At 36.7% G+C, this 14,988-nt stretch overlaps 1 protein-coding gene across 2 annotated transcripts in view; it reads left to right on the top strand.

Moving 5' to 3' along the window:
• The window catches only part of COBLL1 (cordon-bleu WH2 repeat protein like 1), a 53,469-nt gene extending 40,918 nt beyond the window's left edge, over positions 1 to 12,551 (top strand). For both annotated transcript variants that reach the window (XM_059820108.1, XM_059820109.1), the window contains 5 exons: positions 1,290 to 1,548; positions 4,112 to 4,197; positions 5,603 to 7,227; positions 7,850 to 8,032; positions 11,033 to 12,551. In XM_059820108.1, the coding sequence (XP_059676091.1) occupies positions 1,290 to 1,548; positions 4,112 to 4,197; positions 5,603 to 7,227; positions 7,850 to 8,032; positions 11,033 to 11,119 (2,240 nt within the window). In that variant the 3' untranslated portion in view covers positions 11,120 to 12,551. The remainder of the gene's footprint in view (positions 1 to 1,289; positions 1,549 to 4,111; positions 4,198 to 5,602; positions 7,228 to 7,849; positions 8,033 to 11,032) is intronic.
• The last annotated feature ends 2,437 nt before the right edge of the window (positions 12,552 to 14,988 follow it).

The raw sequence follows: 14,988 nt of genomic DNA, 5'->3' as shown, positions 1-14,988 counted from the left end.
GAGTGTACTTCTAGAGAATTACTGGAAGCATTGTAGGACACCAGTCTGTACAAAAAAGGTCAGTCTAAGATTTTTTCGTACTCTGGGATCTGCTACTTTCCAGCATTGCTTGCTTTAAGCCAGTATTTTGTTTTCATTGTTTTGTTTTCATTGTTAGCCTTGGTTTACACTTGGAAATTTACTGATACAACTTAGAAAAGTCTGAAACCTAATGGCCCAAGTGCAAGGCCTGTACCTAACAGGTATTGGTGCATGCAGAGCTGACAGGAATACTCTGGTCAGGTCAGGCAGAGTGCACTGCATTTATGGCTCAGTTGTTGCCAGTAGCCTTCCATGGCACCACATTGCATCATATAGATGGAATTACTTTTTTTTTTTTTTTGTTATAGAATGCAAGTTGCTAAGCTAAGAGGTTAGTTGTATGGTCTATTTACTAGTATTTGAAAAATGTGAATCATCATCTTGTTGTAGAAGATTCCTGGCAGGGAAGTGAAGCTAGAGATGGTTAGTCCCTCTGGAAATCAAAAAAGGTGGATTTATTAGTTTAACTTCAGGTACACTGAATTCTGTGTGTCCTAATCCAGTAACTAAACCTTTTAGTGTAACTATGCTCTAGCTGAAAACTTAATTATTTTTATGATTAACACTTCTCTATGTACTTTGGTTTTGTGCACTTCTACTGTAACACAGGGCACTGCACAAGACACTTCTAACTATGTTTTAATACACTAGAGATAATTGTGGGAAGTTTTTGATAGTGGTGAGCAAACTTCTTCAAATCATGGGCAAAACTGAGATTTGGTTTGCCCTTTAGTTCTCTAACACACCTACGCTGATATAAAGGAACCGTGTATTTTAAACCTCATTGGAGAGCTAATAGAAGTATTAAGAAATCTGGGTAAAATAAACAGTCTACCTCCATGAAATTTGGGATTATGATATTGTTAAATATATTTTGATCTATCCTAATCCAGTACTTGGGTTAAACAAGGAAAATGTTTTGCAGTAGTTGCAGATGCAGAAACAGATGGACAGTAGCATGGCGATGAGTGTATTCTCAGGTGTAAAAAGAGAGAATTGGAAAGAACCAGAAAATACTGTGAAGTTAAAACTCTGAATGAGTTGGGGGTTGGGGTTTTTTTTGACCTGAATTCTGAAAAGAAGTTTCGGTTTTCCTTCTTCAAACTACTTAGGCTGACTTCACCAGTCCCTTTGAATCTACACCCTACATTGAGAGTTGTGGGTTGTTTCGTTTTTTTGGTTTTGTTTTTTTCTTTCTGCGAGAGTAGGTATAAGGAGCTCGGAATACAACCTGGAAGGAATTGATGAAAGGGAAGAGATGAGTGTGCAACAGAGAGAGGACAGTGAAAGTACAAATACCTCTCTCGGGATAGGAGAGGTTACTGCAGCCTTCAGCTCTGCTGATGTACCACTGGGAACTGAAAAAAATTATCCTGCTTCATCAGCTCCAGTTCCTGGCAGTGTTTCTGTAGGCAACTCACAAAGCTTCAAGGAAGAAAAACAAGAAAATATGAGCACAGATGGCAAGTAAGTACGTTTTGTGACAAAGAAAGGAGCATTGGGGATGGAATGGGGGAGGCAAATAAAACGTAGAGTGCTGTTTCATTGTGGAGCACAGAATAGAGAATTGTGAGAGAGGAATGAGCTTAATATGCTTAGCCTTCATTGTAGCACTCTTCTGTGCACAGTAATTCATGAAGCTTTTCAACAAAGATGACAAAGAAGTGTTCTGCAGGCTATTGTGTTTAAGCCTCCCTTTCCTTACTACTCAAACAGCCGGACCCCAGAAAAGCTGAACCTGGCTCTAAAATGCCCAGCCTATTTACTAGAGCAGCGTGCTGCAAAAAAATTTGGATTGATTAGTTAAATGAGAATCTACAAATTAATTCTTACAGTTGGGGAAAAACAGGTGGATTGGTCATTTCAGTTCTTCTTGGCACAGTTATCTCTTGCTTGTGTTTTTTGTTTTAGTTTTTTCTTTTGTCTTTTCCTTATATGTTAGCTGGTTGTCTTAACCTGTCTTGATTCATCTGCTCTCAGGAAAACAACTTAATTCTGCCTTTTAAAAGAATAAATAAATAAATAAACAAGTTTCTTTAACAGCTTTTTCCCTTCTGGTGATGCTGCCCTTCAGCATGTTTGTTAAACTACCTGACTTAGCAGGTTTCCAACATGAGTTAGTGCCTGCTTGAAATAAATGTTGATTGTCCAAAGAAGTCCCATTGTGTTAATGTAATTCACTCTTTCTTTGTTCCCTGGGGCAACTAAACTGCCTACAATTTAAATTGAAAGAACCATTTCAATTATTGTACTGAAGCCAAAATGCATGAATGCTGTAGTAGCCAAGAGCTTTCAAAGTAGTATGGAGAGCTTTGACTTGTATTTCAAGGGTCTTTTTTGCCAGTCCAAGGCCAAATGGGGCTTTGCAAAAATCTTTGGTGCTCTGTCCTGACAAATATCGTGCCAGTTTCTTGGGTGTGCCTGTTCTGTGGGGATCCACGAGGAGGATGATCAGCCAAATGCTATTTTTAAGTTGGCTTGAACTTGCAAATTATCAGACCTGTGTTATTGGGCCAGTTTGCCCAATTGTCCAGGGGATGTTTCTTTTTTTCCCCACTAACTCGTGTAATAGCTTTTCATGGCCTATAATCCTGGTGAGTATCATCTAGCACGCACTGTGCTCTAACTTCAGAGTTTGGCAATCCTTTCTTTCCTGAAATATCACAGGGATTCGAGAAATGAGGACTAGGGTTTCTCTGACATTATATTTCTCAAAACCCTTTGATAATTCAGATCTTTTATATAAGATCTAGTTACTTTGAAGAAGTGCTTTTTACTCAAACCAGGGATATGTGTAATATTCCAGTCAAAACCACTGATTTCTCTAATGATAGTCTGTGGTGTTCTGTGGCTTTTGGGTTTTTTGGGTTTTTTTTGGTTTTTTTATTGTGTTTTGTTTTTTAAACAGTTCAGCCTGTTGTGAATATTTCTAGTTCAGTCCCTCAGCTGTGTTCAAGGAAATGGCAATAAGCAAGAGTATGGCGTGCAGGACTGAGCTTTAACTTTCTTCCAACAATAATTTTGAGAGCGTATGCTCCTGTTTAGTGGTTTATTGAACACTTACAGTATATTTTGGACTGTACAAGCAACATGAGGATGGACGGTTATTGAGGAATTTATCATTTTAAATGATTCAAAGCAGATGTTTCAGCTCAAGGCACTGGTTCCTGGCAACTAATACATTTGATGTGGCAAATGAATTGGAATCTTCATAATGCCAGTATTTGTAACTACAGAAAATAAAAATATCTTAAACAGAGATGTAAGTTTGAAGTTCTAATAATTTTCTTTAAAGAGAAATTTTAAGTATTTTGGTCTTTCTTATTTACCTTTTTAAGCCAAGGACTTAATATTTCCCCCAAAAAAGATGAGGGGTTATTCAGCATTTGTGCAGTTCTCTTTTCCCCCGTGATCTGAGGACAGAAGTTGTATGCATTTGCAAAATGTTTAGTATGCAAGTAACGTGTTTGATTCATGTTTCTTTGTTGTTCTCAAGGTATTTCTTGAAAGGGACAGAAAATTTTTCATTACTATTTTGAAAAATCTGTACTGCACAGTTCATATGTTCATATGCAGTCAGCATCTCATGCAGCTTCCTGTATGGGGGACAAAATCAAGGACACGTTTTAAATGTTGGGGGTGTCAGAACACTTCACACTAAGAACACTGTTCTATGAATGATAACCCATCACCATTGTGGCTTCACTGAAACTGAGTTGTAACTGGAAGGGGGCTTGTTCAAACTGTACAAGTAAACAGAAGGAGGGGGAGAAGGGAAAGGAAAACTAATCATCTGCTTACACAGAAGAGAGTGAAGCTGCATGTCATTTTGGTAAAATATCATAGCAGCATTTCCTCTTGTTTTTAAAAAAATAAAATAATGTATTCTGTTGAGTACTCCAGTGTTTGGCAGAGTGATTCTATTTTGTCCATCTGTGTTTGGAGAATATTGCCAGTTCTCTTGCATCGTTTCTCGTGTTTACTGAAATGAATGATACCAGCATATTTAATGTACTGTTGTGCTTTGCAGAGGACTACAGACTAAGATAAGCAGTGAGCAAGATGCATATGAAAAAGACAGGAAGCTTAGAGTTTTGGATCAAAATAAAAATGATGGTGAGTAGTTCCCACTCATTCTTAATACCTCAAAACAAGGTTGAAGAGAATTTTTCTATTCCTTTGAAAAAAATTAAAATACAGTCAACTCTTGAATTGCTATCATTAGGTTATTTTCTTTACACGTTCTGTGGCTCTGGTGTATCCTCTTTGAGATGATGTGACAAGAATTGACTGCACTTTTGGTTTTGGGGGATTTTCTTTTTAATGTCTTTTTTTTATTACTTCCTATAGCAGTAGTCAAAGCTGCATTGCGCTGTTGCAGGGCAGTATGGGTGGAGCAGTGCTGAGGAAAGGGAAGGCTGGACACAGAGGTTATCCTGCCACGTGGTGTGACATGGGCACCACACCGCAGTGGGGAAGGAGAGTCCATTGATTGTTCTTTGCTTAGGAAATTAGCATGAGTTTTCTTCATGAAAAAGCAAATATTTTTAAACACAAATAGAACAAAGTGACAGCCGATTTGAAAAGAAATGACGACATCCTGTGCATATAACAGATCATAAATTTTTTTCATGGATTTAGTAACCTGACTGATTTATTTTACCCTTTTGTGACACTGATTTTCAGATTTATATATTAGGCCTTCCATAGTCTTTTATATTCAGTGCACCTCTGTTTATAAATCATAACAACATACTGCATGAGTCCTGTTTATATGTGACATAAGTTTTAACTGCCATTTTATAACATACTTGAAATGAGGAGAGACTTTTTTCTTTTTTTTGCAAAATACCACCCCAAATGATTATTCCTAAAGAATATAATTTTCCCCAATGTTGTATTTAAAACAATTAGACCCAAATATTCCTGTGTTTTGGAGAGGACTACATGTGTTTAGTCCAGGCGTAGAAAATTGAATTATCAGACCTGCTAAACAGTTGGAAAAATAGAGTTGGAAAATTGCTTTTGTCCGTATGTTTTCCAGTTGTTTCTTTGTACAGATACATAAGGTGTAGTTGACGAATAACGTTTGTAATGTTAGAACTAAAAACTAAAGAAGAGAAGCAACAAAGGTGTGGAACTAAATAAAAATTGCATATAATTTAATATTGAATAGTCCTTTAACTCTTGAGTCACTGATGCCTATATAATCAACTGAAATTCATTAGCACTTTTTAAATTATTCTAGAATAGATTTTTCTATTAAGTTGATGCATGGCACCAGTAGCCTGTTAATTAAGGAAGAATACCTGAGTTAGAATACTATTATTTGGCAATGTTAATCAAAGATAAGTGTATCTTTAAATAGCTTTTAAAAGTAAGCATTAAGGAAAATTTTAATATTGGTGAGGAGCCAATCCTTGTAGTGAATTGCATTGGATACAGGGCTTCGTGATGCAAGGGGGAAGGTTGAATCTTTTTGGCATTTGTATTAATTTTGGAATCTCTCTTTAACTTAAAGATCACAGTGATACAAAACTCCTTCCAACAACAGAAGAAGGGAAAGAACTTCAGACAGCCGAAATTAGAACAGTAGATTTTAGAGAAAATAACAAGCTTGACGTTGACAGACTATCAAACTGCCAGGCATGTAAAAATGACATCTCTGTAAGTCATAGGAATTATCCTCAACTGATTCCAGAAAAGCAGGATCAGAAAACAAATCAAACCAGCTTGGACACAGTAAAAACTCAGGATGTTGCAATCCAGACAGGTCCACCAGATAGCAACTTGGAAAGGCCTACACAGAAAGAAATTATTTTTCCTCAAGGTTGTGAGTCATCCCCATCCAGAGGACTGGTCCCTCAAGACAATACAGATACAAACAACCCCCTTCTTCAAGTGATGCATGGAGTACAAGTGGATGAAGATACTTCAACAGAACAAAATCTTGAGAGACAAGAAGTTACCCATGAAAAAGAAATTCCCATAAAAGATCAGAGTCACATTTGTATAAATGGCAGTAATTCTGCTTCACCAGAAACAACTGCAAAAATTCCAGATGGCTCTCCTGTAAAAGGCTACCCTCTTTATAGACAGGACACCAAACCTAAACTTAAGCCCGCTAATGAAATTACGAGAGATTATATACCAAAAATTGGAATGACTACTTACAAAATAGTGCCTCCAAAATCCTTAGAAATAATGAAAAGCTGGGAATCGGAAATTGCATCAGATTATAAGGATCAAGAGGTATCTACTTTGGAAAACTCTCTGAAGCATGAAGACACCAAAGAATTCATAGTGCAAGCTGAAATTCCTCATCTTCCAAAAAGTGTGGGTCATTTACAGGTTGGTTCACAAAATGAACCTGCAGCAGCAAATGATCTGCTGCACAGAGTGAACAGCATTTCTGAACACATTATGACGTCTGGAGCTGAGATTACTACTGAGAGCAATCGGACGGAAACAGTGTCTTCCGAACAGCGTGTCCCACCAATGCTAAGCTTGGATAATACAAATGCTTCTTCTGAGACTCAGGACAAGTCAAATGCATTAAGTCCTACAACAAAGCCTAGTTCTTTTTATCTGCAAATGCAACGAAGAGCTTCAGGTCATTATGTGACATCTGCAATTGCCAGAACTACCGTTTGTGCTCCTAATTCCATTCAAAATGAAGCTAAAAGTGCAGAAATGGAAAAAAAAATCTCATCACCTGATCCGACTTCTTTGTCTTTACATAAAACAAATACTTCCTCTCCACCGGCAGATGAAGAAAAAGTTGATGATGGAAAAAAAATTGAATCCTCCACTTCTCCTGTTAAAAGCAATAAACCATCAAGTTTTTCCTCCTGTCCACCAGCACTGTTGAACCTAAGAACTCTAAGAACTTTTGCAGTTCCAAAACCGTACTCCAGTTCAAGACCATCCCCATTTGCTCTTGCTGTCTCATCCGCAGTCAAAAGGTCACAATCATTCAATAAGACGCGTACAATCACTAGCCAGGCACCAAGAGAGGAATTTCCTGTTGAACTCTCCTCTGCTGCTTCAGCAGCTGAATTCTCCTCAGCTACCTCTGTGCCTCAAGTGAAAAATCCTTCCTTACAGACCATAACAGCGGGGTCACCAAATAGTCTAATGGATAAGGTAAACGTTCTTTCTAATATTGGTTGACTGTTGGTCCACTGTCATCTAGTGTGACTAGTCTAGAGGCTAGTCCCTGAACTGCTCCCTGATAAGAAAGTGCTGTATTCATACCATGTAAATACCTTGTGGTGTCTAGCAGTAGCACAGCATCATAGTGAAATACAGGAAAACAAGGAATGTTAAAGTGAAAACAACCTCATTCAGATTATTTGAAATAATTATTTCTTGCCATAATTAGCATCCCTTACTTTAAAGAACAGTAAATTAAATAGAATCATTTATACTGTGTATACCCATTTTTATGTTGGGAGTGCTTATGATTTGTTCTTTATGGTTCTCTGTGTTGATTTCTCAAATTTAATTCTGAGTAGTGTGATCAGTTTGGCTTCAAGATTATGGGGTTGAACTGGGGTATAAAATTTTGCTGGTGTAATTACCTGAGGGAGACGCTATGTGCTGTAATGGAAATGCGGCTGATCTCTGAAAACTTGAATGAAGCAAACACTGGAACGGTGGGAGTTTGATATGCAACCTTGTGCCAGGTTGACTTAGTTTTCCATTTATGACTAATTCAAATTAAAAGGTTTTGTTTTGTTTTTCCTCCCACTTCCTCCCTTTATAGAAAGGCAGCAATGTGAATAGTGAGCAGAAGAGTCAGGCACAGTCAGGTGCTTCCACTGACCACCCACCCCCTGTCACTAAGAGACAAACCACGATGATGTTCCAGCACTCTGACCCAGAACAGATCCACCAGAGCTTGCTGGCTGCAATCCGCTCTGGAGAAGCTGCTGCCAAATTGAAAAGGGTGAGTTTTCATCATTGCATCCATAACAATGAACTCATGGTACTTCCTTCAAAATTACCATCTTAATGCCTGACACTAAAAGCAGTTAGCTTTGGCACAAAGTGCTGCCAGGAGGGGAAGCACACAATGGGAATGGAGGTGGGGAAGAGAGTTCAGTTTTGTGGAATAAACTGTAAGTGCACACGCAAAGCTTCATATGTCCATATTTTCAAACAGTACAAATCCAATTGGAAATCTTCCTGAAATGAATTAGAAATCTCTAAGTTATCAATTAAGTATCTCTTTCATAAAATCAGGAACGTATTCAATTATTTGTTTGTGTTTATATGGTTTGAAGTAGTACAGTTTTAGACTCATGCTAAGCAGCTTCACCCTAGACCTGAAGTAGCAGCAATCTTTTGCAGGCAGATAACATACAGAAGTTCTGAAGATTGTATTTTTCTATTTATTAGACTCTATCAGGTCCTTAATTCTTCTTAAATGTACTTCAAGCCTCCTGCTGCTGTTTGGTATCATTAGTAAGATATTTTTCAATGTTTTGTCAACAGTCCTGGTAGGACCATCTTCTCCCACCCTCTCAGGTTAAAACTGTGGCTTAATTTTTCTTTTCTCTCTCCTAAAATTCACCTATACTTCTCTCATTGGGTAAAACATTGGACACTTTAAAAATCTGTATTGTTTTAAATTTGTAACCAGATAATGTAATGATAGTCTTACACAAGCTTTCTTGACCCAGCATTAGTATTCTGCGTTCTGTATAGAAGAATAATTTCTCATTGCAGAAGGTTAAAGAAATTCAGTAGTTTTTGTTTCTCTTCCCTTTCTCACTTGAAACTTGAAAGAAACAAATAATGTGTAGTGGGTGGATGTGAGGGTTTGGGTTTTTTGTTTTATGGATGTCTTTGATTCCCTAGGGTCAAAATCTATCAGTGGATGGTCAGATATTAGAACAACCCATTTCATACATAAGGTTTGGTTTCAGTGTAGCACTGCAACAGCCTCTCTGAGACTTGTAGACCTCCCATCGTTTCTACACTGAATAGGAAGATTCAGTTTCCTGGAAATGTTACAAGCATGCTCAAGTAGTTTTTGACCTTTAGTCAGTAAAAGTGGTAGATATTAACACTGCAGTATTACTTCTAGCTACATGTCACTAACCACAGCCACTTTGAAAACAGGGTAAGATTAAGCAAATGCTGCATTGTTCAGAGTCACTTCGAGGTCAAATCTATCTGTTCTACCAGAAATATTGTTTGGAATTTGTTTGTATACATTTTTATTAAGGTGTGGGTTTTTTTTCTCCAATGCATAATTACATTCTGAATAATACTGAACTTTATTTATTTTGCATAGTGTGTGAACTTTGTTTTATGATTCTATGGGAAATACGCATAGGCATGGCTGTTGGCACAGTAGCTTATAACTGTTTTAAAAAATAAAGTTCATAATGTGCTTTTCAAAATTCAAGAAGTCTATTTCTACTAGAAAGAAAGCAAAGAAAAACTTCGTTGTGTGGTAATTCATTCTTTTCCAATAGAAATGTTCTTAGGGTGGATTTGACACATAAAGTCTTTATCAGTCTAGGTATAAGAATGGCAAGGGGAAGAAGAGAAAGATGATGATTGAATTCCTTTTTCCCCTCTCTTCTGTGGGTGGGAGATGTTCTTTCTCAGTATAGTATCTGTTGAGGCTGGGGGTGAGGAGAGGGTTATGCTTTTAAAGGAGAAATTATAGTAATGAAAATGCTGTAAGCATAAAGAAAAGCATTCTGCAACACAGAAACCTGAAAGAGGCTTCAAAAAACCCCTGAAACGCACACACAAACAATGCAATGAAGAACCCACTGAAATTTTGCCAAACATAAAATTGTACATGCTGTTCTTTTCACTCTTACCCAGAGCACATATGCTGTGGTACAGGTATGTCTGACAGCAGAAAGAGATTTTTTGGCCTATGGCAAATTTAAGAAAAACATAGTCTCATTTTATGTTTAACATGGAGAACTGGCAGTAGTAGGACAAACAGGGAAATGAAGCATTTTGTATCAATAACTGATTAGCAGCCAGAAGTGATTTCCAGTATTGAAAGGACTTTTTAAACACATTCACTTCATAGCTTCCGCTATTGTGCTGCACTCAGTAAAAGAAGTAATAACCTGATCCACTTGAATTGTGAAAGAGGTCTGTCAGGTGCTTGCTTCTGTTTTTAACTCTTACCATACTCTCCCTTCTTTCAGCTCTGTGAGGGAATCACCAAAAAAATAAAATGCTGGCACCACTAGCCAAATTCTTTATTTTTTCCCATTTTACTTAATATGTTGTAAGTATGCAGTGCAGAGAGCTGTGGCCTTTTGTGTTGCTGCGCTTTTCTGTTCAATAGGGCTCTCAGTAATTGCTAACCTAAAATGGGTCAAGTGAGGTTTCTTTTTAACCATTTTTCTATTCAGAATGTTTTCATTGTGTTTAGTAAACTGTGTGCTGTGGTATGTGGTTCGCATGGCTGTGGAGCATCCACAGCTCCCATTAACTCCCACTGGAGTTGTTGGTTTATGCAGCTCCCCAGAAAATCAGGTCTTTGCTATCTATCCTAGAAGTTATAGTTTGCTCCTGATAAAAGAAACATTACCATGGTATAAAGGAGTGCTAGAAGACTTTGTTAGAAATCAGCTCTATTCAATATTTAATAAAAAGTGTTTGGTTCAAGTATTTCTTTGCAACCAGGTCTGGAGAAGGACTAAAAATTATATGTGTTTAGAATAGTTATACATGGAATTTTTAGATAAGATAAAATACGTTTTTAAGTGCTTACTTATATTTCTACTTCTGTAGCATATGTGCTTTGTTCAGAAATCATATAGGAGGTCTTTCATTGCGATGAGAAAAATGCTAACTGAAGTAACAGTATTTCTGTTTCCTTGAAGTAATACTGTGTAACATACTACAGAGAAGACTTTGAAAAGATAGGTTAATGGTTTTTTCTTTTTTTTTCCCCTGCCTCCAGGTTGGTCCTCCATCAAACACCATATCTGTCAATGGAAGAGCCAGGCTTACTCATTTGTATTCCACAGAAGCAAAAGCTAATCACTAGATATTATACCAAATATTTTGCACTTTACTACTGCTTCATAGGCCGACTTAATACTAGCTACAAATTTTTGAAAGTGTAAATGCAAGTATATGTTAATATATTTTTGTCAGTTGTTACAGGAATTTCAAGCTGGGTCCTTTGATGCCTTGGAAAGATTATTAGAATATGTAAATTATGGTAATATTTTGCCTTTTTCTCTTTATAAAGCTGACTATGCTGCTAACGTTTAAGAGATGGTGCAGATGAGCTTTGCTTATGTTAGAATGAGATTCAAAAATTATTGATTTTAGCCTTCAAGACTGAATGATATGTAGCACTATGCTGAAATTAGATTTAAAGCAATCTAAGAATTTTAGATCATTAATTTTCAATTGTGTATTACTTTAACAGATTGTATGAATTTAAATCTACCACATGCTGCCTCCATATTACTTTGTTAAATTAAATTTGTAATTAGTAGAAGAATCTTAATCATATGCAACACTTTGTTTCTCTTTAAAAAATGGATGGGTTTGTTCCTTCAGGTGAGAGTAGTTGGGATAAGTATTTTGATTTTTTTTAATCTCCTTTAATTTTTTCCTGGTAGCACACAAAAAAAAAATCAGGACATAAATTATTGGAAATTTTTGTACTACTTAAAAACTTTTCCTAACAGTAGCACTACATGATGTTTCTCATCTACTCTTTGACTACCTGTATATAGTATTTACCTAGCACTCAGATAAGCAATACTTTTTGTGAACTAAATATAAAATAGTCATCAGCATATAGTCACTTACTGATAAAATGCAAATCCCAGTTTTGATACTTACTGAAATAGAAGAAATGTTTTTTCACTGGAAGTATGACTAAAGAATTAACTGCTTTGGACTTATTCATGTAAAATATTTTAATCTTAAACCAGCACAATAACACACATTCTCGTGTCTGAAAGTGTCTATTTATAGATTAAGCATTAAATACCAAAATGGGAATATATATTAAAAGAAAATGCTTCATATTATATTTTATCTATTTTCCATTTCTTGTCAAGATTATACATTTTGAGGAGAGGGGTAGAAATATGATCACACTCATGAAATAGCTAGATTATGGATGCATGCAGCAAGTGCTGGGGTATTTGCCATATTAAAATATTTTCTTGCTGGACTAGATTTAAATAAAAGTAATTGTATTTAGTTTCTATTCTTTAACAATATATTTATTTTTTACTTTAGAGACATTCTGTAACTCAGTTCCAGAAACTGATCTATATGTGCATTTCCAAGGGTTATTAATGGTTTGCTGCCAGGTCTTTGTGCAATAATCTCAAAGAGGTCTCATTGCTTTTCTAGTACAGAGTCAATTATTGATTACAAATAACAGTGTTAATGCTAAAACCCTTCAAGGAACATTTTGGTAAATAAAAATTCATAAAGAGAGCTGATGAACATTTGTTCACTGCTGTTCTCTTATGTTTTCTCTCCTGTATCTTAGTCTGCTGTCAGTGTGTATTACTACTTCCTTCTCCACCTTGTTCTTGCCGCCAATCAAAGACTAATACCAAGGGCGGGAGGAACCCACATAGTAGTTCGAACTGTTTCAGGGTCTGATTGCAAAAGAATGCTTCATCCTTCACTTGAAAATGGTGAGATGGAAGAGGTAGGGGTTTTTTCTAGTTTCTAACTGGGGCTCACGTTCTTACATTAGATTTCATGCTGTCTTGAGGGACAGACTTGAAAATTGTATCTCTCCCAGGATTCTAGTGTGTGTTCATTGTGATATTTGAAGTCCATGTTTTAAGCATTCCTATACAAAATGCTGATCTGTAACTGTCTCAGAGAGGTTGCACTGCAAAAGGAATCTCTTGTTTGTACTTTGGGTGGGAGGGGGTTACATGCTTTTTCTCAAACCTTTGTATTCTCTGCCAAGGTGACTAAAGCTATTTCATAGGACTAATTTAATCTCCATCTGTGGTAATACAAGTCTACATGATAAAATGTTACTATTTCAACCAAATTGGTGAAGTCCAATTATTCTGGTTTGGGGGGAAGATCAAATAACCTTGCTTTGTTGTTGTTTTCTTTGGTTTTGACTGCGGAACTATACTAATCTCTGTTCCTTAGTCCCGTATATTAAAAGTACATTGCCCTTTTATGTGAACTCCTGAAGACAAATATCATCTTATGTAACAGATTAAAACTAAAAACACCTTGCTTGAATTTTAGGGTTTCTTGTCTTTGTAACTGTACTTGCTCGATAATTAACTGAAACGTCTACACACAATAGTACTGTGAAACTCCTGAATGAGATTTTCTGTTACTAGCTAGCAATATTGTTTAGCAAAACTTTCTCTTTCCCCCTTCTTCTGACACATGTCTGTGAGACATTTTTAAATCTTGCTATTATATATCTAGAGACTCATTTTTTTCTTACACTCTCGTATTAAATTCTACTAGAAAAACTCTTGTTGATGAACTTGACATGTTTATTCATTGTTCAAACAAGAACATTTCTGCTCAAGTAAAGAGTAAGTGTTTCTAGCAACTGCAAGCCCAACTTAGACAGCAGTAAATTTCTGTTGTGGATGCCTTGCATGAGGGAAAACAGACTTTTTTTTGGCCCAAGAATACTTACAGTTTGGGTAACCTATACTACAGGTATCTTCCAACAGAGGGCAACTAGTTATGCCTTACCACTTAGAATCCCCTTGCTGCTTTTGAATGCAGTCAAAATGTTTAGGGAAGGAAAGTCAGGATATTGCAGTAAATGAATGTCAGTGTAATGGTGTAGACAAAATAGCAGACCCCAATAAAGGTGTGCTATGACTTACTGTCATGAGTTCTTTGAAGAAGCAGCAGATATCCATGTAGCACAGTGGGATCTTGGTCTGTCTCAGACTCCAGGACTTTATAAGTAAAGGAGGGCTAGAAAAAAGAAGAGAGATAGTAAAAATGATCTTGATAGTTATTATAGATGATATAATTTTTATTTATTCTACAGAAGAACAAAATTAAGACTGCAGATGTACCTGGAGAGCATCACCAGATAATATGTGGAAATATTGTTGTGACTAGAGGTTTTAAGGCCAAGGCAAGAGTTCTCATACTTGCAGCTGAAAGATGTTAAACCACTGGATGTCTCCATTTTGGGGAAGTATACTTAGTAATCAGTGCCCTAGTTTTTCCAAGCTATTTGTGATTTGTGCCCTAGCATATTGTCGCATACAACATGAAGATCTCTTAAGAGGAAGGAAGGCATTAAAATGACATGGATATAGACCAAAAGGCATGGGATCACACATTCTAGGTAAAGGATGAGAATATAACATGAAAGCAGCTAATGCTTTTAATTATAAGTTTGTACAGACACCTGTTACCAGCCAAAGCAAACATTTTCAGTTGGAGCTCCTTAGAATCCTATTTTAATACACAGTTGTGAAGAAGGTTGAAAGAATTCTGTTAAATAGAAACAAAGAAAAGATGCTGTTGAGCAGTAGGGTGTACATCCTTGAATATAATGCTCAGCCAGCGTGCATCTATCAGGGGTTGGACAACTACAACTAGATTGAAGAGTAATTGTAAATGACTAAGTTGCTGGGTTGGTAGCTAAGCAAATAGAGCTCTTTGCAGAAGGGAAAATGTGTCTGAATTTAATTGTCTATGTCCGTGCTAACAGAATGTGAGGCTGAAGTCAAAAGAGTGTGTTTGGACTGGAGCTTCCATCTTCACAGGCACGACAGCTGTTTCTGGGTGCTGTGAATGGTCTGAGGTTCTGAAGCTGCAATGTTCTGTTCAGCTTGGCTCCTGACTGGGTAGCTGAATCTGAAACATCACTTGTTTTGGATGGATTTCTTATGAAGTCTATTTCAATGATTAAGGAAAGCTGTA

Source organism: Gavia stellata, chromosome 8 (assembly GCF_030936135.1).
Source record: "Gavia stellata isolate bGavSte3 chromosome 8, bGavSte3.hap2, whole genome shotgun sequence".
In the NCBI taxonomy this organism is placed as follows: Eukaryota; Metazoa; Chordata; class Aves; order Gaviiformes; family Gaviidae; genus Gavia; species Gavia stellata.
This window is presented reverse-complemented; position numbering and strand designations above follow the sequence as displayed.